General features: G+C 44.3%; 2 protein-coding genes across 4 annotated transcripts in view; both read left to right on the top strand.

Annotated features, from left to right (window-relative positions):
* Edc3 (Enhancer of mRNA-decapping protein 3) overlaps nt 1-3,812 on the top strand; it is a 28,391-nt gene extending 24,579 nt beyond the window's left edge. For all 3 annotated transcript variants that reach the window (XM_071693857.1, XM_071693856.1, XM_071693855.1), the window contains exons 6-7: nt 2,035-2,188; nt 2,294-3,812. In XM_071693857.1, the coding sequence (XP_071549958.1) occupies nt 2,035-2,188; nt 2,294-2,879 (740 nt within the window). In that variant the 3' untranslated portion in view covers nt 2,880-3,812. The remainder of the gene's footprint in view (nt 1-2,034; nt 2,189-2,293) is intronic.
* A 14,299-nt stretch (nt 3,813-18,111) lies between these two features.
* Nucleotides 18,112-22,862, top strand: LOC139765790 (uncharacterized). The gene is made up of 8 exons (XM_071693584.1): nt 18,112-18,360; nt 18,579-18,724; nt 18,982-19,105; nt 19,600-19,673; nt 20,086-20,453; nt 20,681-20,857; nt 21,415-21,635; nt 22,515-22,862. Exons 1-8 carry the CDS (start codon nt 18,267-18,269, stop codon nt 22,697-22,699), a joined length of 1,389 nt encoding a protein of 462 aa, XP_071549685.1. The 5' UTR covers nt 18,112-18,266; the 3' UTR covers nt 22,700-22,862.
* Nucleotides 22,863-26,661: the final 3,799 nt, after the last annotated feature.

The raw sequence follows: 26,661 nt of genomic DNA, 5'->3' as shown, positions 1-26,661 counted from the left end.
GGAAACAGACGAAAGAAATGGCCCAACCCTCCCCATACACATGTACATACACACGTCCACACACGCAAATATACATACCTACACAGCTTTCCATGGTTTACCCCGGACGCTTCACATGCCTTGATTCAATCCACTGACAGCACGTCAACCCCTGTATACCACATCGCTCCAATTCACTCTATTCCTTGCCCTCCTTTCACCCTCCTGCATGTTCAGGCCCCGATCACACAAAATCCTTTTCACTCCATCTTTCCACCTCCAATTTGGTCTCCCTCTTCTCCTCGTTCCCTCCACCTCCGACACATATATCCTCTTGGTCAATCTTTCCTCACTCATTCTCTCCATGTGCCCAAACCATTTCAAAACACCCTCTTCTGCTCTCTCAACCACGCTCTTTTTATTTCCACACATCTCTCTTACCCTTACGTTACTTACTCGATCAAACCACCTCACACCACACATTGTCCTCAAACATCTCATTTCCAGCACATCCATCCTCCTGCGCACAACTCTATCCATAGCCCACGCCTCGCAACCATACAACATTGTTGGAACTACTATTCCTTCAAACATACCCATTTTTGCTTTCCGGGATAATGTTCTCGACTTCCACACATTTTTCAAGGCTCCCAAAATTTTCGCCCCCTCCCCCACCCTATGATCCACTTCCGCTTCCATGGTTCCATCCGCTGACAGATCCACTCCCAGATATCTAAAACACTTCACTTCCTCCAGTTTTTCTCCATTCAAACTCACCTCCCAATTGACTTGACCCTCAACCCTACTGTACCTAATAACCTTGCTCTTATTCACATTTACTCTTAACTTTCTTCTTCCACACACTTTACCAAACTCCGTCACCAGCTTCTGCAGTTTCTCACATGAATCCGCCACCAGCGCTGTATCATCAGCGAACAACAACTGACTCACTTCCCAAGCTCTCTCATCCCCAACAGACTTCATACTTGCCCCTCTTTCCAAGACTCTTGCATTTACCTCCCTAACAACCCCATCCATAAACAAATTAAACAACCATGGAGACATCACACACCCCTGCCGCAAACCTACATTCACTGAGAACCAATCACTTTCCTCTCTTCCTACACATACACATGCCTTACATCCTCGATATAAACTTTTCACTGCTTCTAACAACTTGCCTCCCACACCATATATTCTTAATACCTTCCACAGAGCATCTCTATCAACTCTATCATATGCCTTCTCCAGATCCATAAATGCTACATACAAATCCATTTGCTTTTCTAAGTATTTCTCATACATTCTTCAAAGCAAACACCTGATCCACACATCCTCTACCACTTCTGAAACCACACTGCTCTTCCCCAATCTGATGCTCTCTACAACATATAGGTGATATTAGATTTTACTTTTATTTGGTATCTTCATTAGTTCATGGCTGTTAAGGTGCATTTTATATATTTTTTATGGTTATACTGTGAGTATTCAGTCATTCACTTTTTGTATCTTCCATCCACAAAATTGACCAATGACCCCATGGAAATGATTAGGATTGTTAAATGATGCAAGTGACGAGGAGGAACACTTTTCATCAGCTATATCACCTGCAGAGGAAAGTGAAGGGGAATACCAAGTGAAAGAAGAAATAAGTGACTCAATCTTGCTTTTTATGTGGCCATGCAGAACAGATTTCATGCCAACTGTGCCTTATATTAATGGATCTAATGCTGGGGTGGAGGAGGACTTTGATGTCACAGATGACAATAAGAAGCAAGAATACAGTATTTCCAAGGCTATTTTGGTTGTGAATTTATGGATTAGGGACGTTTTGTTATCTTGCAGTCAGAAAGGATTGACCCAGATGTCCTTACTCTCTCAGCACTCCACCAGGCCAATACAAAAGCAATTGTATTTCAAAGATGCACATGTTCTGAAATAATTACCAGTCCTTCACTAGTCATAAGTTGTCGGTGGATTTGTAAATTAAGTTGATATGCCTCTTTTGTAATGAGTATCTTGTTTTAACTCAAAGCATTTGCATTTCATTTACAGATAGTGGACTTCTTGTTCCATCTGTAAGCAGTGAGCTTCGTGCTGCTTTGCTTTCTACAGCAAACCAACACGGTCTTACTAATTCTCGTCAACTGGAAATGATTGGACGAGCTTCAGCAGAGATAATACTTTCACTAAGTGGCTGTAATCACAGGTAAATTTTAGAATTTTTTTCAGATAGTATTTATGCATGTCTTGCCATTCATGAATCATAATGTGAAAGAAATGGCATGTCATATATGAATTGTTTTTCTTACAGATTAGAGCCAGGGAACAGCCATCAGTCTCCTGTTGTTGTGTTGCTTTGTGGATGCCATGTGCAGGGTGCAGCTGGTGTTAACACTGCTAGACAGTTGGAGAGTCATGGTGTGCAAACTGTTGTAGTCACTCCTCAGATGCCCACTTCACATCCACCACCTTTACTTCTCACCCATGAACTACAGCTGTATGCCCTCACCAATGGACGTACAACATCTGATCCCAGGAGAATTCCTTCCACTCTTGATCTTATAGTTGATGCGCGATTAGATCACAGTGGGCGTGCAGGTGAAGGTGGAATTGGTCACTCTTGGTTAACATCAACTACTGCTTGGGCATCAAGCTGTCGTGCACCTGTGCTTGCCCTGGATCCTCCTAGTGACCTAGCAGCCATTCCATCTATTCAGCCACCACTACCTGCCCGTGTTCTGTTATGTCCTGCCCTCCCACTAGCATATACTCCTGCTCGTGGGAAAGTGTACTTGTTAAACTTGCCCATTCCACAGCAGACATTCAATGCTGTAGGGATCAAGTATGTTTCTCCATTTGGGGCCAAACTGGTCATTCCACTTCATCCTTGTGAGTAATGGGGAAGACCTTTATCAATTGTGGAAAAGCTTAGACATATTTGTAAATGCCATGTTTATAGAGGACTTATATTTTTAATGCATTCAGCAAAAGCTGATGGGGATACTGTTCATATTAATCACATACATATGCATGAAGCCTGTGTTAGTGGAAACTCCTTAGTCATCTGGATGATGATATGATCTCCACAAGGAGCCATCATACCATTAATCACTTGGGAATTAAGCCAAATCAGATATGTAGGTTTTGGTTACTTTTGGGAGGAATGTGTACCTCAAGGAAGTCAATGGGATAGTTTTGTTTTACTCTTCTTCAGGATGTCTGTAAAATAGGTCATGTTAGTATATGATAAAACTTAGATTTGAAGTGTAATGACATAGATCATATAATTTTGATATATAGTAGCCTTGTTGAAATTATCTCCTTAAAGTATGCTTGTACAATAAAGAAAATATTTTGGTATACTCTAATCATGGTGTTGACACTTTAAACATATTTTGTCAATAAGGTTTACCTTGCAAACAGAGGAAAACAGCATTTTGCTCAAGCTTCATATGCTTATATACATTTATGTGCACCATATTTGCCAGACTAAAATTTTAGTTGAAAAATGCTTCATATATCTTGCCTTTCTCTGAAAAGATGAAGCTTTGAACTGAGAATGCTCCCCCTAAAGAATTTATTAACATTCAAATATTCTCGTTTTTTTGAATATTGCATAATTGATAAAGTACACTTTCATATTGCAGTGAATGCAAATGATTATCCTGGAAAATCTTTGCTACATTTCATGTGACTATGCTCATATTGTGGCAATGACCATACTTTACAGAACCAGATTTTGATAGCTAATTGAAGTGAATCACATTACTTGTACATTTTTTTATGAATGCCCTAATTTTTTAGCATTAAAAGATATAATAACTTTTACTGTCATGCTGATTACTGACAAATTTCCAAATGACCTTGGCCACCTTTCACTTCCTTTTTCAAATATATCCTCTTGAAAAACATTATTATTATTATTATACTTTGTTGCTGTCTCCCGCGTTAGCGAGGTAGCGCAAGGAAACAGACGAAAGAATAGCTCAACCCACCCACATACACATGTATATACATACACGTCCACACATGCACATATACATACCTATACATCTCAACGTATACATATATATACACACACAGACATATACATATATACACATGTACATTCAACAGCGCTGGTGGCTGATTCATGTGAGAAACAGCAGAAGCTGGTGACTGAGTTTGGTAAAGTGTGTGAAAGAAGAAAGTTAAGAGTAAATGTGAATAAGAGCAAGGTTTTAGGTACAGTAAGGTTGAGGGTCAAGTCAATAGGGAGGTAAGTTTGAATGGAGAAAAACTGGAGGAAGTAAAGTGTTTTAGATATCTGGGAGTGGATCTGGCAGAGGATGGAAGCGGAAGTGAATCATAGGGTGGGGGAGGGGGCGAAAATCCTGGGAGCATTGAAGAAAGTGTGGAAGTCGAGAACATTATCTCGGAAAGCAAAAATGGGTATGTTTGAAGGAATAGTGGTTCCAACAATGTTGTATGGTTGCGAGGCGTGGGCTATGGATAGAGTTGTGCGCAGGAGGGTGGATGTGCTGGAAATGAGATGTTTGAGGACAATGTGTGGTGTGAGGTGGTTTGATTGCGTAAGTAACATAAGGGTAAGAGAGATGTGCGGAAATAAAAAGAGCGTGGTTGAGAGAGCAGAAGAGGGTGTTTTGAAATGGTTTGGGCACATGGAGAGAATGAGTGAGGAAAGATTGACCAAGAGGATATATGTGTCAGAGGTGGAGGGAACGAGGAGAAGTGGGAGACCAAATTGGAGGTGGAAAGATGGAGTGAAAAAGATTTTGAGTGATCTGGGCCTGAACATGCAGGAGGGTGAAAGGCGGGCAAGGAATAGAGTGAATTGGATCGATGTGGTATACCGGGGTTGACGTGCTGTCAGTGGATTGAATCAGGGCATGTGAAGCGTCTGGGGTAAACCATGGAAAGTTGTGTGGGGCCTGGATGTGGAAAGGGAGCTGTGGTTTCGGGCATTATTGCATGACAGCTGGAGACTGAGTGTGAATGAATGGGGCCTTTATTATCTTTTCCTAGCGCTATCTCGCACACATGAGGGGGGAGGGGGATGGTATTCCATGTGTGGCGAGGTGGCGATGGGAATGAATAAAGGCAGACAGTGTGAATTGTGTGCATGGGTATATATGTATGTGTCTGTGTGTGTATATGTATGTGTACATTGAGATGTATAGGTATGTATATTTGCGTGTGTGGACGTGTGTGTATATACATGTGTATGGGGGTGGGTTTGGCCATTTCTTTCTTCTGTTTCCTTGCGCTACCTCGCGAATGCGGGAGACAGCGACAAAGCAAAATAAATAAATATATAAATATAAATAAATACATTCAACATATACATATATATACACATGTACGTAATTCATACTGTCAGCCCTTATTCATTCCTGTCGCCACACATGAAATGACAATCCCCTACCCCCGCATGTGCGCGAGGTAGCGCTAGAAAAAGACAACAAAGGCCACATTCATTCACACTCAGTCTCTAGCTGTCATGTATAATGCACTGAAACCACAGCTCCCTTTCCACATCCAGGCCCCACAAAACATACCTTAGAATATAATTTCTGATATTAATTTTGATAACTTACATCTATATCTGTATCAAAGGGGCGTGGTAGGTTAGGCAAGATACTGCTTGCAAATGACATGGCTGTCAAGAAACTCCAAAAGTGTCTGAGTTTGGAATAGCATGTGGAAAGACGAAGCTAAGAATTTATGTAAACAAACAAGATAAGATGTAGCAGAAGGGTGAGAAAGGATGATCCGAGTGGGAGTTGGAATTGGGAAGACTTGGAGAAAGTGAAAAGCTTTAGGTACCTAGGAGTGGACATAGCAGAAAATTGAACCATAGGGGTGGAATTGAGTTTTAAGGCGGGGTAGAGATACAAGGTTTTGGATGCATTGAAGAGTGTGTGGAAACAGTGTTGGTTAAGACAGAGATGGGTATGTTTGAAGGCATTATTGTCCTGACAGTGCTGTATTGTTGGGAGTCTTGAGCCTTGAACGGGAAAGAAAGGAAGAGGAGGAACATATAGGAAATGAAATGCGTTAGGGGATATGCGGCATGAGGAAAATTCATCATTTACAGAATGAAAGTGTATGAGTGAAGTGTGGTAGTAAGTGCAATCTGTTTGAGAGAGCTGAATAGGTTGTGCTGAAATGGTTTGGACACTTGGAAAGGATTAGTGAAGAAAGACTTGAGGATCAATCTGTCAGAAGTGAAGGCAGCAAGATTGGAGGAGTAGACCAACTGAGAAGGAAATGAAAAGGAGTGAAGGAGGTATTGATTTATCAGGGTCTGGTCATTCACGAGGGGGATAGGCATGCTGAGGATAAAATGAATTTGTCTGTGTGACTGGGGGACACGGAACAATGTGCTGTCAGTTGGGCTAAACCAAGGGACATGAAGCAGTTAAGGTAAACCATGGAATAGTCTGTGGTTGTAGAGGATGGTTGATTCTGGTTTCATTTCATGAAACATAACAGAGAATATGCTTCAGTGAAATGAGGTCACTGTTTGCTTGTCCCTTGTTCCCAAGGTAGGAAAAGCAATGGACATAAAACAGAAGCCATCATGAAACTCTTTCCAGCTTGCACTGTTTAAATGTTTTACAAAATATTTGAACCAAGCATCAAAAGCCTCTTGATTGGCATAGAACCTTTCTTTAAACACTGGTTACAGCAAATATCATCTAATTGTGTTTGACCCTTTTCCTGACACTGAGTTTTCAACTGTAGTCCTAATCTCTATCACTGTGGTTCATAACTTTTTTTTGTTATGACCCTAAATTTTTCACACAAAGGATCTTGCAACCCTCGGACAAGATAAACATTTGAATGAGCAAGGTCCAGATAATATGTAACATGCATTTCTTGAATTATTTTCATAACATATGGTACACGTACATAAAATCTGATGCAATTGTAGGTGAAAAAATTAGTAGTTTTCAATAGTACTTGAAAAACCCATTCAAGCACTGATGAAGCTAATTTGTTCACATACAAAAATGATATGTATATGAACACCAAAGCAAACCAAATTAAATGCATAAGAAATAAATGTCCTTTGAAAATCAATGGTTACCCTGATGTTATAGTTTCTTGGTCATCTCATTTATCTGGGGCTGAATACTGACGGTCAGGATATAGAGCAAGTCTTGCTCTGGGTCAAGATGAGATTTTGCTCTAGTCTTGATGATTACTAGACTAGAAGACCCCTGCCTCACAAAGGTAAGCAGTTGACACAGGAAGCAGGGTTTTCTTTGCCTTGCAAGAGGAACAGTTTTACCTAGCATCTGTGCCAAAAACAATGATAATGAAACCTGAACAAATTCCTCTTGTAAAACTTGAATTCCCTGAAGGTCAGCGAGTTCTTCCTGGAATCCATCATCATTTTTAGTTTCACTGATGTCAAAATGAAATCAAAATCTTACCAAGATGTGGTATTTGAGATAAACATTTTGGGGCAAGTATCTACCTGTCTCTGTAATTTCACCAAAAATTCCTGGAAAGTTTTAACCAAAACTTTTACAGATACCTCTTTAGCACCTTCAAGACATTTATTCTGCAAAGAAAATGGTGCAAAAAAAAAAAACACTTAAATAAGCAAGCACTGCCAGCCAGTCTTTATCTTTGGAAGTGGTCAGCCAATGGGGTGAATCGTCTCTCTCACAAGAGTTCAATTAACATTCTTGGCACTATGAAACAAAAGGATTTTTCGAGAAACAGTCACTGGTATTATGATGCACATCAGAATTTTTCCATGAGACAATCAATGGTATGACATACATAACCCAGAACAGTAGAGAATTCAATGACTTTGATATGATGAAGTTCACAGTTTTGAACAGCATCCTGTAGAAATAAGCAATTTCTAGCTGAATCTCATATTGCTAAATTCTCTGAATGATGGAAGCAGTGAATGACATCAACATCAAGGATGACCTCATTCTCTCTCGCCTACAGAACCCAATTTGACTTCTATCATGGCTGGATCACCCTCACCACAAACATTACATCAATCTACCCAGTAAAGATTATGTTGATTAAAAGAAATCACTGACCTCTTCAGCATGTTTCCACCTGTTGTGGCAACCCAAAGCAGCTTACAAGACAGAAATTCTTCCACAATGTCATCTGTTTTCTAGAGCACAAATATCATGAGTTGAGGGGTTTCCCTTGATATCTTCACATTCATCAATCTGAAGTAAAAACCTTCCTGCCTGTTTCAAACCAGCAACAAATTAAAGGAGAATATCTTGTGAAATGCTGTCTATTCTTCATTTGGTGGTGATGTTTGCAAGTGGACTAATTCAAGCTTTTGCAAATTTCAACAAACAGTTCTGACCATGGCCAGTGCAGGTATTTGACAACTTCTACTCCACTTGTTTGAGGCTGCTTGCCATGTGCTATTATTCAAGTGGCCTCAAAAGATGTTTTCATAATCTTTTCCACAGAAACTGGCTGAATTTGTTGAAGCATGAAGTCTCTTATATTTGGCGTTCAATTATTTTTCCCTCCAGAAACTTGGTGTTTGTTGATGAAATTATTGTGAACATTTTGCAGATGCTGCTTCAGCTTGTTTTCCTTCACTGATTCATTTTGTTGAGATTTTCATGCATGGAAGACACTGTGGGTGACCTAAGTCAGAGCGATCTCTCAGCTCAGGATGGCCCAACTACAAGAAATCAGACTTGTATGGTAAACTGGGTCTCACTATCTTTAAAAAACATAAGGGTTTCAAGCTGTAAAGAAATAAAAGTATTTTTCTTTATAAATCAGGATTGATAACAATATGAATGATAAGCATTCTGTTCACTGTAATAAAATAAAACAAATTGGGAAATCATAATGTTTAAGACTTCACTAAGAGGTAATCTAAAAATATCCATACTGGAAGTGAGCCCAAATTCACTAATATGGTGGTGAACCAACCTACAAATGTAAATGTAAATTTGGTTCAAAAGATCTTTAACATAGCGTACCACTAAACTTAGGCAACGTAAAGCATGCGTAAATCATTGAAGATACAACACTACCATATGTATACATATCCAGTGCTACCCCACCTCACAGGAATCAGCACTGCTACTCCCTGTCAGTGAGCTAGTGCCAGGAAACAAACGAAGAAAGGCCACATCTGCTCCCACTCATTCTCTAGCTGTCATGTGTAATGCACCGAAACCACAGCTCCCTATCTACATCCAGGCCCCACAGGCCTTTCCTGGTTACCTCAGATTTTTCACATTATCTGGCTCAGTACATTAAAAGCATATCGACCTCTGTATACCACATCATTCCACATCACTCTATTCTGTGCATGCCTTTCAACCAATCAACAATGCATTCACCCCCTTTCTTAATAAGTTCAACAGCAATACCATCCACTCCCACCACCTTGCAGGATTTCATCTGCAAGTCTTTCACAACCTCTTCTCTCTTCAACAAACCATTCTCCCTGACTCACTTTGCACACCACTCCAACCAAAATACTCTACATTTGCCACTATTTCATCAAATACAATCAAGAATCCTTCAAAATACTCACTATCTCATCACTACCTGTTGTTACTTCCCCTCCTTGCCCTCTTCACTGATGTTCCCATTTGTTCTCTTGTCTTCCACACATTATTTACCTCCTTCTAAAACATCTTTTTATTGTCCCTGAAGTTTAATGACACTTTCTGACCCCAACTCTCATTTGCTCTCTTTTTTCAACCTTTGCACCTTCCTCTTGACCTCCTGCTGCTTTCTCATACATCTCCCAATCATTTGCACACCTTCCTTGTTAGTACTGTCCAAATCAAATGCCTCTCTTTTCTCCTTCACTAGCAACTTTAGTTCTTCATCCCACACCCACTACCCTTTCTAATCTGCCCACCTCCCACCTTTCTCATGCAACATGCATTTCTGGCACATGACAACACTACTTCCCAAAATACATCCCATTCCTTACCCATTCCCCTCACTTCATTTACTCTCACTTCTTGCCATTCTACCCTCAATCTCTCCTGGTAATTCCTCCTTTCCAAGTTCACTGACTCTCACCACTCTCTTCTCAACATTCTCTTCTCTTTTTTGAAAACCTCTACAAATACTGATCTCCTCCACAAGAAAGTGATTATACATCCCACCAACTGCCCCTCTCAGCATATTTACTTATAAAAGTCTCTCTTTAACACGCCTATCAATTAATCGCTAATCTAATAATGTCCGCTGACCATCTTTCCAACTCACATATATATATAGTCATGCACATCTCTCTTTTTAAATCATTTCCAATCACCAGTCTTTTTTCAGGACACAAATCCACAAGCTCTTCAACATTTTCATTCACAACAATATAGTGAATGTAGGTTTGCGGCAGGGGTGTGTGATGTCTCCATGGTTGTTTAATTTGTTTATGGATGGGGTTGTTAGGGAGGTGAATGCAAGAGTTTTGGAAAGAGGGGCAAGTATAAAGTCTGTTGTGGATGAGAGAGCTTGGGAAGTGAATCAGTTGTTGTTCGCTGATGATACAGCGCTGGTGGCTGATTCATGTGAGAAACTGCAGAAGCTGGTGACTGAGTTTGGTAAAGTGTGTGAAAGAAGAAAGTTAAGAGTAAATGTGAATAAGAGCAAGGTTATTAGGTACAGTAGGGTTGAGGGTCAAGTCAACTGGGAGGTAAGTTTGAATGGAGAAAAACTGGAGGAAGTAAAGTGTTTTAGATATCTGGGAGTGGATCTGGCAGCGGATGGAACCATGGAAGCGGAAGTGGATCATAGGGTGGGGGAGGGGGCGAAAATCCTGGGAGCCTTGAAGAATGTGTGGAAGTCGAGAACATTTTCTCGGAAAGCAAAAATGGGTATGTTTGAAGGAATAGTGGTTCCAACAATTTTGAATGATTGCGAGGTGTGGGCTATGGATAGAGTTGTGCGCAGGAGGGTGGATGTGCTGGAAATGAGATGTTTGAGGACAATGTGTGGTGTGAGGTGGTTTGATCGAGTAAGTAACGTAAGGGTAAGAGAGATGTGTGGAAATAAAAAGAGCGTGGTTGAGAGAGCAGAAGAGGGTGTTTTGAAATGGCTTGGGCACATGGAGAGAATGAGTGAGGAAAGATTGACCAAGAGGATATATGTGTCGGAGGTGGAGGGAACGAGGAGAAGTGGGAGACCAAATTGGAGGTGGAAAGATGGAGTGAAAAAGATTTTGTGTGATCGGGGCCTGAACATGCAGGAGGGTGAAAGGAGGACAAGGAATAGAGTGAATTGGATCGATGTGGTATACTGGGGTTGACGTGCTGTCAGTGGATTGAATCAGGGCATGTGAAGTGTCTGGGGTAAACCATGGAAAGCTGTGTAGGTATGTATATTTGCGTGTGTGGACGTGTATGTATATACATGTGTATGGGGGTGGGTTGGGCCATTTCTTTCGTCTGTTTCCTTGCGCTACCTTCGCAAACGCGGGAGACAGCGACAAAAAAAAAACATATATCCCTGGGGATAGGGGAGAAAGAATACTTCCCACGTATTCCCTGCGTGTCGTAGCAGGCGACTAAAAGGGGAGGGAGTGGGGGGGGGGGCTGGAAATCCTCCCTTCTTTTTTTTCTTTTTTTCCAAAAGAAGGAACAGAGAAGGGGGTCAGGTGAGGATATTCCCTCAGAGGCCCAGTCCTCTGTTCTTAACGCTACCTTGCTAATGCGGGAAATGGCGAATAGTTTGAAAGAAAAGAAAGATATATATATATATATATATATATATATATATATATATATATATATATATATATATATATATATATTTTTTTTTTTAAACTTTGTCGCTGTCTCCCGCGTTTGCGAGGTAGCGCAAGGAAACAGACGAAAGAAATGGCCCAACCCCCCCCCCCATACACATGTACATACACACGTCCACACACGCAAATATACATACCTACACAGCTTTCCATGGTTTACCCCGGACGCTTCACATGCCTTGATTCAATCCACTGACAGCACGTCAACCCCTGTATACCACATCGCTCCAATTCACTCTATTCCTTGCCCTCCTTTCACCCTCCTGCATGTTCAGGCCCCGATCACACAAAATCCTTTTCACTCCATCTTTCCACCTCCAATTTGGTCTCCCTCTTCTCCTCGTTCCCTCCACCTCCGACACATATATCCTCTTGGTCAATCTTTCCTCACTCATTCTCTCCATGTGCCCAAACCATTTCAAAACACCCTCTTCTGCTCTCTCAACCACGCTCTTTTTATTTCCACACATCTCTCTTACCCTTACGTTACTTACTCGATCAAACCACCTCACACCACACATTGTCCTCAAACATCTCATTTCCAGCACATCCATCCTCCTGCGCACAACTCTATCCATAGCCCACGCCTCGCAACCATACAACATTGTTGGAACCACTATTCCTTCAAACATACCCATTTTTGCTTTCCGGGATAATGTTCTCGACTTCCACACATTTTTCAAGGCTCCCAAAATTTTCGCCCCCTCCCCCACCCTATGATCCACTTCCGCTTCCATGGTTCCATCCGCTGACAGATCCACTCTCAGATATCTAAAACACTTCACTTCCTCCAGTTTTTCTCCATTCAAACTCACCTCCCAATTGACTTGACCCTCAACCCTACTGTACCTAATAACCTTGCTCTTATTCACATTTACTCTTAACTTTCTTCTTCCACACACTTTACCAAACTCCGTCACCAGCTTCTGCAGTTTCTCACATGAATCCGCCACCAGCGCTGTATCATCAGCGAACAACAACTGACTCACTTCCCAAGCTCTCTCATCCCCAACAGAGAGAGAGAGAGAGAGAGAGAGAGAATAAGATGGCCTTGATCAGGGCTTTCAGTTGCCGTGCTCTCTCAACTTACAGAAAAAATCTGGGAGTGTTCGGTGAACAATTGTTAAAGCTCTGTTGGTGCTTATGATCACAGGTGACCACAGAGGTCAGAGAACCCTGGCGCAGCTGTCATGAATACAAAGGTACATTATCGTGTTCATCATGTATACATTAACATACATGTTCATACACACACACACACACACACACACACACATGTGGTTGACACACGGCGCAGCAGTCGTTAATATTACACTAGTGTAATATGAAAGTAAAGAATTTGTTCTCGTCTCGAATAATCGAATTATACTCGTATCGAAGTATTGGCTTCCTTTTGACAGTGATGAACAAACGTATGATTATGGCACCAAAGGTAAAAGAAATGCTTAAGATAAAAGGCGATTTTCCCACATGCCACTGATCCCATTAATTTTCTTTTCTTGCCATAGTGTGGTTGTTACCTGATCCCGCCTGCAAGCGGCTGCGCCGATAATGAAAAAGTCGCCTTCGGCGAGGATGTAGTACCGTCAGAGGATGGAACGGAGTCCATGTAGTCTCGACGATAAAACTTCTTGCTGCAAAGGAGTCTCACTTCGCTGCTCCTGCCTCGAAGCTGCTGGAGTCACACAACAGGGGTCCTGGGGATATTACGTACGATAACATCAGTATGAAAATGAGTGAGGGAGCGATAAAGCTAGCGTCATATTTCATCCCAGTTTGATGTTTAAAGGTGTGGTCAAACCATACGAGATGTGGAAAGTGATTCTAACGGAGTTTGGCCTGAACTTCCATCAATTTACACACACACACACACACACACACACACACACACACACACACACACACACACACACATAATATGGGTAACTGGCTTAGGCTGGGAGTCAAACATCGTAATGTCGTGCTCGAGGGTCGTGACGCCGCGCTCATGTGTCGAGCTCTTGTTCGAACTCGAGGGGTAGATATGAAATCACATTTCTACAAGACAAGTGTACCCCAGATCTGACAATAGGTAACATATCACACCGCGGGTACACAATGCATTACCATTAAGTATTGCCATACCATTCGACAAGAACATTTACCTCGCTGCCTTTTAGCCTAACACAAGTTCACATCTTGAAAAATATATCAAAATCCACTCCTTCATTATTGTTCTACGCCAGATCCGCGTGTGGTACCCTTCATTACTCAAAATCCTTGTCGATAATGATCAGGCAACTCTTTTGAAGAGAGGAGTGTGACATACGTAATCGGTGGGGGGGGGGGGGGTGATGCTGATCCTCCGGTATGGCACAGCTCTTGCAGTGACCGAGGCGTCTGGACGCACTTCCCTCCCGTCCGCCGCACCATCTACCGAGGGTAAACCAAGTGTAAACCAAGTTTTCCTCACCAGCCCTTTTAGCTGTACAATCTGAAACCAAAGATAAACCAAGTAGTAATCACCCGCGCTTTAACTGCAGTTTTAAACTAAAGGTGCACCAAACATTTATCAATATAAACCAAAAGAACAACAAATTCTTAGCAGCAGCATTTGAACTGTGACAACCAATATCAAGGACGAGACATGACAATACAGGACCTGCAGCTAGCAAGTTATTTATAATACAATTTTTTTTTCTTTTTTTTTTTGCTAGAGATAACATAACTGGCATGGGGGTGTGTATAGTCTTTTTACAGTCATGTTAGATATGCGTTAAAATTGGTATTAGTGATTCAATGACTGGCGGTGTGATGAGTGATGCTGATGGGGTGAGATGGACGGTGCTGGCGATGTGATGGGTGGCGATTGGTGGTAAAGTAGGTGCTGGTGATGTAACGGGTGGTGTGAGCTGGTCAAAAAAAAAAGAAAAAAATAATAAATGGGTATGGTTCAGGACAGTGGAGTGATGGTGGTGATGGTTGGGAATGGTTGATGACAGAGTAGTGATGCTGGTGATGGCTGCATGATAAATCAATCTCTTTCCAGGTCCTAAGCGACGTGATGCATCGCTTCCTAAGAGGGTAAGATCCACCTGCTGCCGGCCCAACTGTAGACAAGTACATCCTGACCACCTGTAGTGGTGTGGTGTGGGATCCTGACCACCTGTGGTGGTGTGTGGTGTGGGATCCTGACCATCTGTGGTGGTGTGTGGTGTGGGATCCTGACCATCTGTGGTGGTGTGTGGTGTGGGATCCTGACCATCTGTGGTGGTGTGTGGTGTGGGATCCTGACCACCTGTGGTGGTGTGTGGTGTGGGATCCTGACCATCTGTGGTGGTGTGTGGTGTGGGATCCTGACCACCTGTGGTGGTGTGTGGTGTGGGATCCTGACCATCTGTGGTGGTGTGTGGTGTGGGATCCTGACCATCTGTGGTGGTGTGTGGTGTGGGATCCTGACCATCTGTGGTGGTGTGTGGTGTGGGATCCTGACCATCTGTGGTGGTGTGTGGTGTGGGATCCTGACCATCTGTGGTGGTGTGTGGTGTGGGATCCTGACCATCTGTGGTGGTGTGTGATCCTGACCATCTGTGGTGGTGTGTGGTGTGGGATCCTGACCATCTGTGGTGGTGTGCGGTGTGGGATCCTGACCATCTGTGGTGGTGTGTGGTGTGGGACCCTGACCACCTGTGGTGGTGTGTGTGGTGTGGGATCCTGACACCTGTGGTGGTGTGTGTGGTGTGGGATCCTGACACCTGTGGTGGTGTGTGGTGTGGGATCCTGACCATCTGTGGTGTGTGTGGTGTGGGATCCTGGCCATCTGTGGTGGTGTGTGGTGTGGGACCCTGACCACCTGTGGTGGTGTGTGTGGTGTGGGATCCTGACACCTGTGGTGGTGTGTGTGGTGTGGGATCCTGACACCTGTGGTGGTGTGTGGTGTGAATCCTGATCAAATGTGGGATTGTGGTGTGAATGTGGTAGGTCTCGGTACTAATCTTCTCAGGGATTAGTTCTTCATCTTAGTCCTTTATTTCTATTGTACTTTGTTGCTGAGTTATTCTGTGTGTTTTAAATCCTAATATATCTATAGTGTTTGGATATAACTGATAAACATAAGACAAAAATACAATTAGATATGATTCAAACACATGAAAACTAAAGTGATAACAGGGTGAAAAATTAAAAATGTGAAACAGATATGGTATACTGTACCTGAAGCAGATACTCTTCAATGATCCTCGTTACTACCTTCTGCAGGATACTGAACACGCTGGTGGTAACTGTGGCTCTCATCGTTGTCTACATGTCCACTGAGGTGCTGAGGGAAAACGTAACGATGGTGTCCCCGGAGGGAGACGTGTTAAGGAAGGACATGGAAAACGCACCAGGGCAGAGGGTAAGCTCGGATACTACAGCCCCTCTGGCCGTTGCCACCATCCAAGCGAAGCCTCAGGGCCACTCCACCTTCTGCGAATGCACACCGCGTTCTCTCTACTTTTCTAGATTTTACAGAAGTAGTTTCGATCTGATGATGCCGGGATATAACCTCTCCACCAGACAGGTCCTGGAGAGGCAGCACCCCAACTTCCCGTTCAGTCTCATCGACTCTATCATGAATGGCACCAGATGTCATCTGATGCCTGCGCCTCACAGGTAAACACAACTGGCGAATCTTGAAGGGGAGGGCTGGGGGGTCGCTTTCGAAGTGTGTTTGTGGCATGAATCATATGAATGGGAAGGACAACTGGTCTTTACTTGTGACTCTGTTCTTCCGACACCTGCCTAGAATATTCTCTTCCATGTGTAAGCGATCAATCAAAAGATTCAAGACACTTTTGAAATAGTTTTTTTTTAAAGTGTCTGTTAAGAATTTCCTACAGTTCTCAGTGAAGAGGTGGTTTCGTCCTAAATGAATCAAACAGCCCCTCTCTCCCTCCCCTTCTCCTGCCATTTTGTCAGTTCTGACTTAACACCAATGGTTTACTTCACAATGGTTTTCACTCTTTTAGCTTACCTCCCATGATTTCCTGTGAAACCTCCTTCTACGCAGAATGCGATGGCAGAACACTTATTGGCAAGAGGCGAAGATTTCACAACGCGTCACCTTCCTTCTGTTCTCAGCTTTCCTCGACAACCGCCCCCGCACAGGTAAGCTAAGCACTCAGCCTGGGGTCAGAGGATACAGAAATGTTACTCGGTTGGCCGGAATGTGAGGCAACAGTGGTTGCTGGGTTGTACGTTCCTATCTGGGACCCGTGCATGTAGGTAGGGGTGGTATGCTGGGCAGCTGGGACCAGGATATGTTTGGGTGGTGGACACCAGGGTGTGTAAGCTACCTGGGACCAGGGCATGTTGGCTACCTGGGACTAGGATATATTGAGAGTTGTTTTATAATCATTGTAAATGAGAGGTAGAGTAGATAGATGGTGCCAAAGTACTTGCATAAAGATCAGGTTTGCTGGCTACTTGAGATCTGTGGAATCTGGTCGTTTGGGTGGGGTTTAGTGGCTAGAATATGATGGGGTGGCTGACTTGGGAAATGGTAACATGGGGGAATCTGATGGCTGGCAGAAACTACAGGGTGTAGGGGGTAAATGTCTGGTCTAGGGGCTATTTGGAACATGTCGGATCGAAGATACACAGAGGTGTTTTGGTGACTGGCTCAGTGTGTTCAAATCACGGTACACAGGACTGGCCTAACGGTGTGCTGGGATGTCGGGAACTAAGAGGACATAGAGATGATCCACGGACTGCCTCGGGGACAGGGTAGACGCGGAGAGATCTGTTGTTCTCACTGGAAACTACTGAGGCTTTGAGAGCGAGGCGCCATGCAGACCGAGGGATACGAACGCTGCTAGATGGTGCAGGTTAACACTCACACCCCAGCCTCTACTGTGAGACAATTCATGGCCAAAGTGCACCGGAATGAATGTGTCACTGTGGCGTGACGGGTCACAAAACCATTACGACGAACGATCCTTACGGTGGGATGTTGTACGAGGCGTCTCTAATCACCCCCACTGCTCCGGTCGTTAGCCCAGCTTATGCATGAAGGTCTAATGTGCAATATGGATCGATTTTCGTCCAGGCCTCTTGGCACTTGGGTACCTATGATGATAAATATACTCATACACCAACAGGGAGAATATGAATTTTGTACTTTTTTTGGCGATTTACAAAATCCGGCTGCCTACAGTTTGTAATGTGTATTTTCTCCTTCATATTAAGTGCAGTAACATTGCTTAACGGTATATGGTAACGTCACAAACGTAACCACACTTAAATCACCGTGGAGGGATGTTAGCTTTAAAGGACTATGAGGGATGACGATCTAGTTCAGTCAACTTTCAGTGTTGCTTTATCATAAATGTACGTGCAAATTTGATGACACATCGCATACTGATGGAATACATTAATCTCTCACCACCTTCTTCATCCATCTTCCTCCTGAACCTCTTACCCACATCCACCTCGTGTCCTTCCCTCACCCCTTGCAGGATTACAGCCGTGTATCCGGATCGTCATGCTAACCTTGAGCGTGAGTCCACCCAAGCCTTGGAGCCACATCTGGTTCAATGCTACCGGCCCACCCTCCGTCTCCAGGTGCACCAGAATAGGTGAGGCACGGGTGCCACTGAATTTATTCGTCTCCTCGCGTTATGCTTCTGAAACTTCAAATTCACGTCCCGCGTGAGAACTGGGTAGTAGTAGCAGCGGGTGAGGGGGGGGGGGGGGGCAAGGTCGTGCTTACACCAAGGTAGATGAGCCTTAAGGACATATATACATATGTACTTTGCTACTGGTGTAAATTTTTCGTTCTTGTTCTCGTTCACAGAGTACCTGGACTGGCAAGGGAGAGATTCGAGCAGGCAGAAAACATTCTTACTGACTTGTCGCATACCAAGCTCAGAGGCCCACCTTAGCCCTAAAGCCGTGTCCATTGTTTCCAAACCTTGTCAACGAACCAGCAACCTGCTCGAGGTAGTGTTACTCGTCCAGGTTCCTACTGAAACTCTATAAGCTCCACCAGCAGTACTAAGACCCCTCAGCAAACCCCCTTTCCTATGACGAATTTCCCAGCAGCCCCGACCACTGCAACAGATTCACGTCATTTAAAATTAGGTGTAGAGATTCTTCTGTGCGTCGGGTGGCCTATAGACCCTTGAATCAGACTCAGCTGTTCTGGTGAATTGTCTAATTCTTCTGCATCATTTCACTTGATGTTGACAGTGCATCAGCTCCGACGGCACATTCTCAACCCTCTAGCCTCCCGGTGTATGGCTGGCAGAGATGATGATGCCTTAGGAACCTCAGGCGTGAACGTGGCAACGGAGGGAATCATGGGGTCTGAAGCCACAAGGGGTCAGAGGCGGCTGTTAAGGTCCTGGATACATTAAGGAGTGTGTGGAAGAAGATGTGTTTGAGGTCCATCACAGTTAAGATGGGTGGAGTAGTGACTGATAGGGTTGTATGGATATGTCTTTGGCCTTGACGCAAAAGAAAGGAAGAGGGGTCGAGGTGGTCCGGCAAATAAAATGCCTGAGGGCAATGTGTGAGGTGAGGCTGGTTTGATTGTGTAAGGAATGGCAGGGTAAGAGCGAGGTGTGGTAGTTAAAGTGCAGCATGATTGAGAGAGAGCTGAGCAGGACACACTAAAGTGGTTCAAACATAAGGAGAGGATGAGTGAAGATAGACCGGTTATGAGGATCTTGTGCGTCAGAAGTGTACGGAGCAAGGGGAAGGGGGGAGAGACCGAGAGGGAGATGTGAGGATAGAGTGAGACAGGCTTCGGTGGCCTGAACATTCAGAGGTGCGACCTAGCTAAACTGACGAACACCTCTGACCACAACCTGCAGGTAGTGGGGGCGATGGAGCGCAACACAACGACGGCTTACGTGGGCGGAAGACCTCCTGCCGAGGGAGACAACAGGTAGGTGGGCGGCATGTTTTACAATCTCCCTCCTCCCCATCAGTTCCTCGACCTTCCAGCAGCCACCGTCAAAAATTACAGGGGGGACACACGGGAATTCAAACAGCAAAGGACCACTGGGTCCCTTCGAGGTTATGAGTGATAAGTGAAAGACATCAGAAACCCGCTTTTTAGTGTGGTGTGAGTAGACAAGCACAAAGATGATCCAACGATTTAAAAAATGGAAAATGTACATTTGATGACTAAAGAGTCCATTACCAATTTATGCTAACTGGTCATGTAGTCTTCCCGCTTGTAAATAACTATAAAGGAGTCCATCCTGTCCCTGGTACTGTGCTTAGCGCAGTCCTGGAGCTGCAGGAACCCCTGAAAAAAAGGGGGGTGCTGAAGTAATACTAGGACCCTGTCAAAGAGGGGCTCTGGTATAAATCCTCAGAATAAGTTTGCAGGATTGAGACAGAATACGTCTTTGCGATGGATTTCTAATCCCCATTTCCCTTTTCCTCCTCCTTCTCCCTCCTACGACTCAAACAGTACTGCTGTGTGGGCAACTGCGGTGTGTGGGCCGGCACTCTACTACTACAACGATGACTTCTCCGTCCGCCTGGTGGAGTGGCTGGAGCTGCTGAGGGCCCAGGGCTTCTCCCAAGTCTTCCTGCTGGAGACTGACGTCCATCCCAACATACAGAAGGTCCTCAGATACTACGAGGCTCATGGTTTTCTTGGAATCACCAAATTCTCTTACCCGTATCCGTACATCAATGAGCCGAGTCTTCGCAGGTTAGTCATGGAATAAAGTCCACTTACTCTGTTCAGTTCCGTGAAACATGACGAACGTAACAGAAGTTAACTAGATATTCAGTTTATTCCCGTGAAAATCCTGTCATGGGATCGAATCCTGGGAGTGACATTTGGCACACAGATCTTCACCCTCCCCTGTGGCTAGGTCGACAAATGGGTACCTGGCTTAGGCTGATGTATGTGTGTCTATATCATTCTTTCGGCAGACTCTGGAAACTGTCGGACAGACAGAGGATGTGGGCGATGGAGAACGCGTACTTCACCGAGTGCTTGCTGCGCCACATGCATCTGTACCGCTTCATCGCGCACATTGACCCCGACGAGATCCCCATGATGGCCAAGCACACCTCCTTCCCTGTCCTCCTCACCGAACGTATCAACAGGTACATCCGTCGCAGCAAAGCGCCCCTCTGTGCAATGCTCTCTCGCTCTGTGGATCAAGTACTCTGTGCAACGTTCTCTCTCTCTCTCTCTCTCTCTCTCTCTCTCTCTCTCTCTCTCTCTCTCTCTCTCTCTCTCTCTTTCTCTGTGTCTTTGCCTACCCACGATATCTATGGAAGGGAGGGAGGGTATGACTGAGTACGATGTGTTCTGTCATACCAAAATACAGCTGGAGACACTGTATTAAGGGGATGGCGGTGGTGTACTTTCCTTTGTATAGTTTTGTATGAGTTACGAAGCAGTATCACAGAGATGGAACACACGAAAGAAAATATAAAATACTATACATATACATGCAGCTACAATCTTGAGTGCTGTCCCCTGCTTCACTCTATCATAAATCCATATCAAATCATATGACTAAAAACAATTACCTGGTCAAAAGTTACCTTGACAGAATACCCCTTTTTTCCATCCAGAATTACTATTTTCTTTAACTAATATCTGATACAAAACGTATATCATAAATATCAAATATCGTTTCGTTCTCCTTACCTAGAGTTGCCAGAGTCCGCCATCCGGCAGCTTACAAGCTGCGGTGGTTCTTCCATTACGATGACCTCCCGTCCAATGGCACCCTCCCGGAGTACGTGTGGGCCCTGAGGCACACCCGTAGGACCAAAAGCCCGGCGCCGCCAATGCCAGGTTTCTCCAAGAGTGTGTATGACATGGACGTCGCCACAGGGGTGTTCTCACACGAGGTTCTCATCTGTCAACGAGGTGAGGCACTGTAAATCGCTTGCTTCTAATCATTTTCACATTTATATTCATCTCCCCACCCTCCCTCTCTCTCTCTCTCTCTATGGTTAATGAACCTACAGCAGGTATAATACTACTACTACTACTGCACTCTGCCTCCTCCGTTACCCGTCAATAACCCTGTGATCCATTCTGCCATACATGTACCACACGTTAAAAGAATACTTAAGTTAGGCATTATTTCATGGACATTCAATATGGTTTTCCCTAATTGAAAACACCAGAGAAAACGAACTCGCACAGACTAATCTAAATTGTTGATTTCTTACTAAACTTGGACTCAAGAGTATCAGGTGTATTACATGTGGTAACTAAAGCTTTTAAATAGAACATATGAAACGTTAACTGTCCTAAGTTCCTGAAGAGTCTTCTTATATCAATTCTTTAGGAAATCAAAATCTTTTGATTAATCTATTTATCTGTGATTCCCCGTTCCCCCATGAATTGTTGCACTGTTGTACTGCGTCCTGTCTTCCCTTCTGTTACACTCCTATATATTTAGCTGACTACTATGCAACCTCTCCATACGCTTAAACCAACTGAAAACATTCTCTCCCACTCTGTGACGACACATCCTATATCTCTGTCTCTCATCTCATCAGTAATACATAAATATTTAGTTCCAATCATCTTGGGCTCAGTCCGATTCAGCTCAGCGAAGGGTAACTATTTCCCTCAGGACCTCCTTGCGGGTGGACTTTGTTCCATGAATGATACTTCTTAGACCATCAACTCTGAACTTTCTACTAACAGCTTTATGATCAAATACTGTAGCCATCAAAACTGTCATTATATCTGATAATCAACGATATTTTCCTCCCCTCTGCGTGCGTCAATAAGGAGGATGCGCAGGTAGCCACACGTCTATCCCCTACAAACTCGCCTACCTGGCTCACTACAGCAAGAAGTGTGGGAAGCAGTGCAAAAACCCAGACAGCACCAAGGAGGACCTGTCACTGCACAAGTACAAGGACCAGGTGCTGCCAGCAGTCACCAAGGTCCTCACGAACCTCGAACTCATATGACCGCTGGTGGTGCGGGAGCCAGGGTTCGTTCAACCCAATTGCTTATCACCATTTTTAACAGTATCTGTCTTGCTCTTAAATTATCCTTCTTAACTCATTACTCATTTTTTTACGCTATGAATGCTCAAACGTAGGTGTACAAAAATAAATACAGAATTTGAAAATCTCACAGCTGTATCCGGTTAATCCTTTGACACCACCTTGAGTTCATTGATCATCATGTATTTCGGTTACTGATCATCTCTGCATCCGGGCAGACCTAAAAGGCGACGACGCTCGGAACGTTTGGCGAAATCCAAAGGTAAATCTGGCTCTATGATGTACCTGTGAGGCTGTGGCGATTAGCTTGTGTACTGACGAAGGATAACTCGTGGTTGTTTGGGCCAGTAAAGACAACGGATTGGTCAGTGGGTTTGCAGGAAAATATGCAATAAAGGGAAAGGAAGAGGATCGAATATCTAGCTCTTGCTCACAGATCTCAGACGAACCGACAAGTTGTGAGGAACTTGCAAAGATGTCTGGATGTTGCTGTCATGTCCTCGTCGCTGTTCCTATAAAAGTTAGGGTGTCGCCTAAGTTGTCAATGATAACTGTGACGCATCTCCCTGTCTTGGAAGCTATTACACATAAATGAAGCGAAATGGAATCGACTCGTCTGGGTTACAATACAATGCTCCTGAGGACGAGACCGTCTATTCATAGGTGAAGCAATTCGCTGCGTTTTACGCACGCTGCAGGTGTTTGCCTGTGCCAAGCGCCGTGCTCTATGTTGTGATTAGATTCGTTCTTCGTGGAGTCCGGGGTCGTTACTCGCTCACTTAATGGCCCCGACCGCTTGTTACTTCCGCCACGACCAGTGGTCACGAGACTTTGACGAGACTCGTGATTGGCTCGAGGTTCACTTTTCCGATACGAGTCTTTGGTAGACGGGCCTGAGAGAAGGCCACCCCTCCCCACCAGATCTCAGGCACGATGGTGGAGGGAGAGGCGGAGGAAGAGGCGCCGCCCCTGACCCGTCTTGATCACGCTGGGCAAGGCAGCTCCGCTTTCTGTCCTGGTAGTAGCGGCCCGTCCTCTACCCGGATACTTATGGTGTTAAAGTCCTGTTGCGGCCTTAGATAAAAGTCCTGCTAAGTCCTTAGATAAAAGTCCTGTTGTGGCCTTAGATAAAGTCCTGTTGTGGCCTTAGAAAAGAGTCCTGCTGTATTCTTAGATAAAGTCCTGTTGTGGCCTTAGATAAAGTCCTGTTGTGGCCTTAGATAAGAGTCCTGCTGTGTCCTTAGATAAAGTCCTGTTGTGGCCTTAGATAAGAGTCCTGCTGTGTCCTTAGATAAAGTCCTGTTGTGGCCTTAGATAAGAGTCCTGCTGTGTCCTTAGATAAAGTCCTGTTGTGGCCTTAGGTCGGTATAAATAAAAAAAAAACCCGGAGAAATGTACTAATGTGTGTTTTTAATAAATATTATAATTTCCTTCGATTATTATCCAGCACTAGACGTGATCAACGTCACAAGGAGTTCAAATATGAACTTGTCATCCCCACGGTCCTGTGTGATGATGACTTGAACTCAGTATACTCTTGGTTCAGCCTGTGGATGACCGAGGGTCAAGACGGGGTGCCATGGCTGTCTTGGTCAGGGTCGTCCTTCGCTGCCACACCTCTGCCTTGACTTATCCCAAAGACCATTTCCTTGGGGCCCCTGATACTTTCCTTTCTGAATCGTTCGAAGTAATAACTCGAGTCATGCATTTCCCTAACTATGAACCCCAGGGGAAAGTTATGTCACACTTTCGTAAGAACGTTGAGGCTAACTTCTTTCTCTGAGGCCATAAACCATATTCTGAATCAACTGAAAACGGCGACGAGGCTACGACGCCTCCTCTCTTATCTTCGTCCGCGTCCCATCATCTTTCGTTTCCATGCCGACGGCCAACGTTCACGGTGCAAGTGAAACACTACCTTCCGCCAGCGGTGAAGTATTAAAGACTCCCCCACCCCCACACACCAAATCAGCCTTGCGTCGAACCTGTCAATAAACTCTAACGTTAACACAGGAGAGAGAGAGAGAGAGAGAGAGAGAGAGAGAGAGAGAGAGAGAGAGAGAGAGAGAGAGAGAGAGAGAAGAAAAAAAGAGAGCCTCCCTTCGGAAGAGGGTCTTATCTTCATTTTCCGAGCCATGTCAGCGGCTAATGCACCTCGTGGGAGATTACACAGCGGCGCCGACATTGATTTTGTAAATATCTTTTATGCCCGGGAAATTTACGGGAAGCGTCGGCCATTAGCGGATGACGTGACCTGGAAGGCGAGGTCGTCCTGGGGGTTAAATACGATCATGGTGGCCTCCCAGGGGCACCCCCACTCCTGTGTACACTCCTCCAGCAGCCCCTGTCACATAATAGCGCGTCTCCTGTCTATTCAAAGGCCTGCGCGTTCACCCGCCCGTGGAAGGGAGCGTCGTGGACGGACGAATGAGCCTTCGGGGATGAATTCTCTCTCAGTCCCTCTTTCTCTTTCGGAAATTCATAATACAAGAGGGGAGGATCACTCTATCCCATGTGTGTGTGTGTGTGTGTGTGTGTGTGTGTGTGTGTGTGTAGCTCAGAACCTCAGCCCCAGCCATGAGGAAACCATCTCGCTGGTGTGGTCTGTATTCATGAAGGAAGACGACGCGAGGACGAACCACTCACCAAGACCCAGTTCCTGTACTAACATCCATAGTCTCTCTCTCTCTCTCTCTCTCTCTCTCTCTCTCTTGCATCCCTAAAAAACCCACAATGAACTAATAAAAAAAACCCCAAAACCCTAGATCTTTGGCCGCTTTTAACGTAACTAGAACAAACTCGAGTCATATAAAGTGTGAAATTGACACGAACATTCTTACAGCCAAAAAAAAAAAAAAATGTCCCTGACTCTGAAACAAGGTGAGTGAAACAAGCTAACCATGAACTAACGATCACACTACCACCAACCCACTGACACACGAAACAACGGTTCGTTAACCTCAATATTTACGTCTTGGTGTATGCCATGCACCCTGAAATAGCTGGCCACCACTGCTCCCTCGTTAGGTTAATCAAATTAACCTCAGCTTAATGGCGATATTCTGGTTTAGGGCTCTAATGATCTCGCGTCACCGGGATTCATTTGAAACAGGAGACCCTCAATGGGAGGTAATGAATGGGCCTTCGTCAGCGCCGTCGTCGTCGGCGTGGTGGTGGTGGGGAGGGATGCGCGTTGCTCTATGGCCAGGCGCCGCCTCTGGCTGGGATTACTGTGGGCCGGGTGGTGTGAGGGCCCGGAGAAGGAAGCCCCTGTGATGCATGGAGGAACCAGTCTCTCTCTCTCTCTCTCTCTCTCTCTCTCTCTCTCTCTCTCTCTCTCTCTCTCTCTCTTACTCGCACTCTCAATATATCACTGAAAGAAATAAAACATACAAACTCAGAAACTCCCAAGCTTTCGACCGTACTTCAAGCCACTGTTACGACGAACGAGAGATTGCAAACAAACCGAATCTCACTCTCGAGGAATTCATAAAGTTAAATACATTATCCGTTCATTTCTGGAGTAAACGATAATCAGGAGTCAATTTTCACAACTCAACGGTCACGCCAGCCGTCCGTCCCCGAGCGCCGTTGTTGCCATAAATAGAGCCACCTTTATACGGGGAAGGTCACTGAATAATTCTTTCTATAGCTAGGATGGCGAGGCCATCTACAACCAATATATATATATATATATATATATATATATATATATATATATATATATATATATATATATATATATTATATTATTAATATAATTATTATTATTATTATTATTATTATTATTATTATTATTATTATTATTATTATCATTATTAATGATATTGCTTGGCCATGGGCGTTCCATGATGGGGTTGTAACGGCCGTGTTTATTATACGCATCATAGCCACAATAACTGACGGATTTTTGCGTTTATACA

The sequence above is a fragment of the Panulirus ornatus genome, chromosome 56 (assembly GCF_036320965.1).
Source record: "Panulirus ornatus isolate Po-2019 chromosome 56, ASM3632096v1, whole genome shotgun sequence".
NCBI lineage: Eukaryota > Metazoa > Arthropoda > Malacostraca > Decapoda > Palinuridae > Panulirus > Panulirus ornatus.
This window is presented reverse-complemented; position numbering and strand designations above follow the sequence as displayed.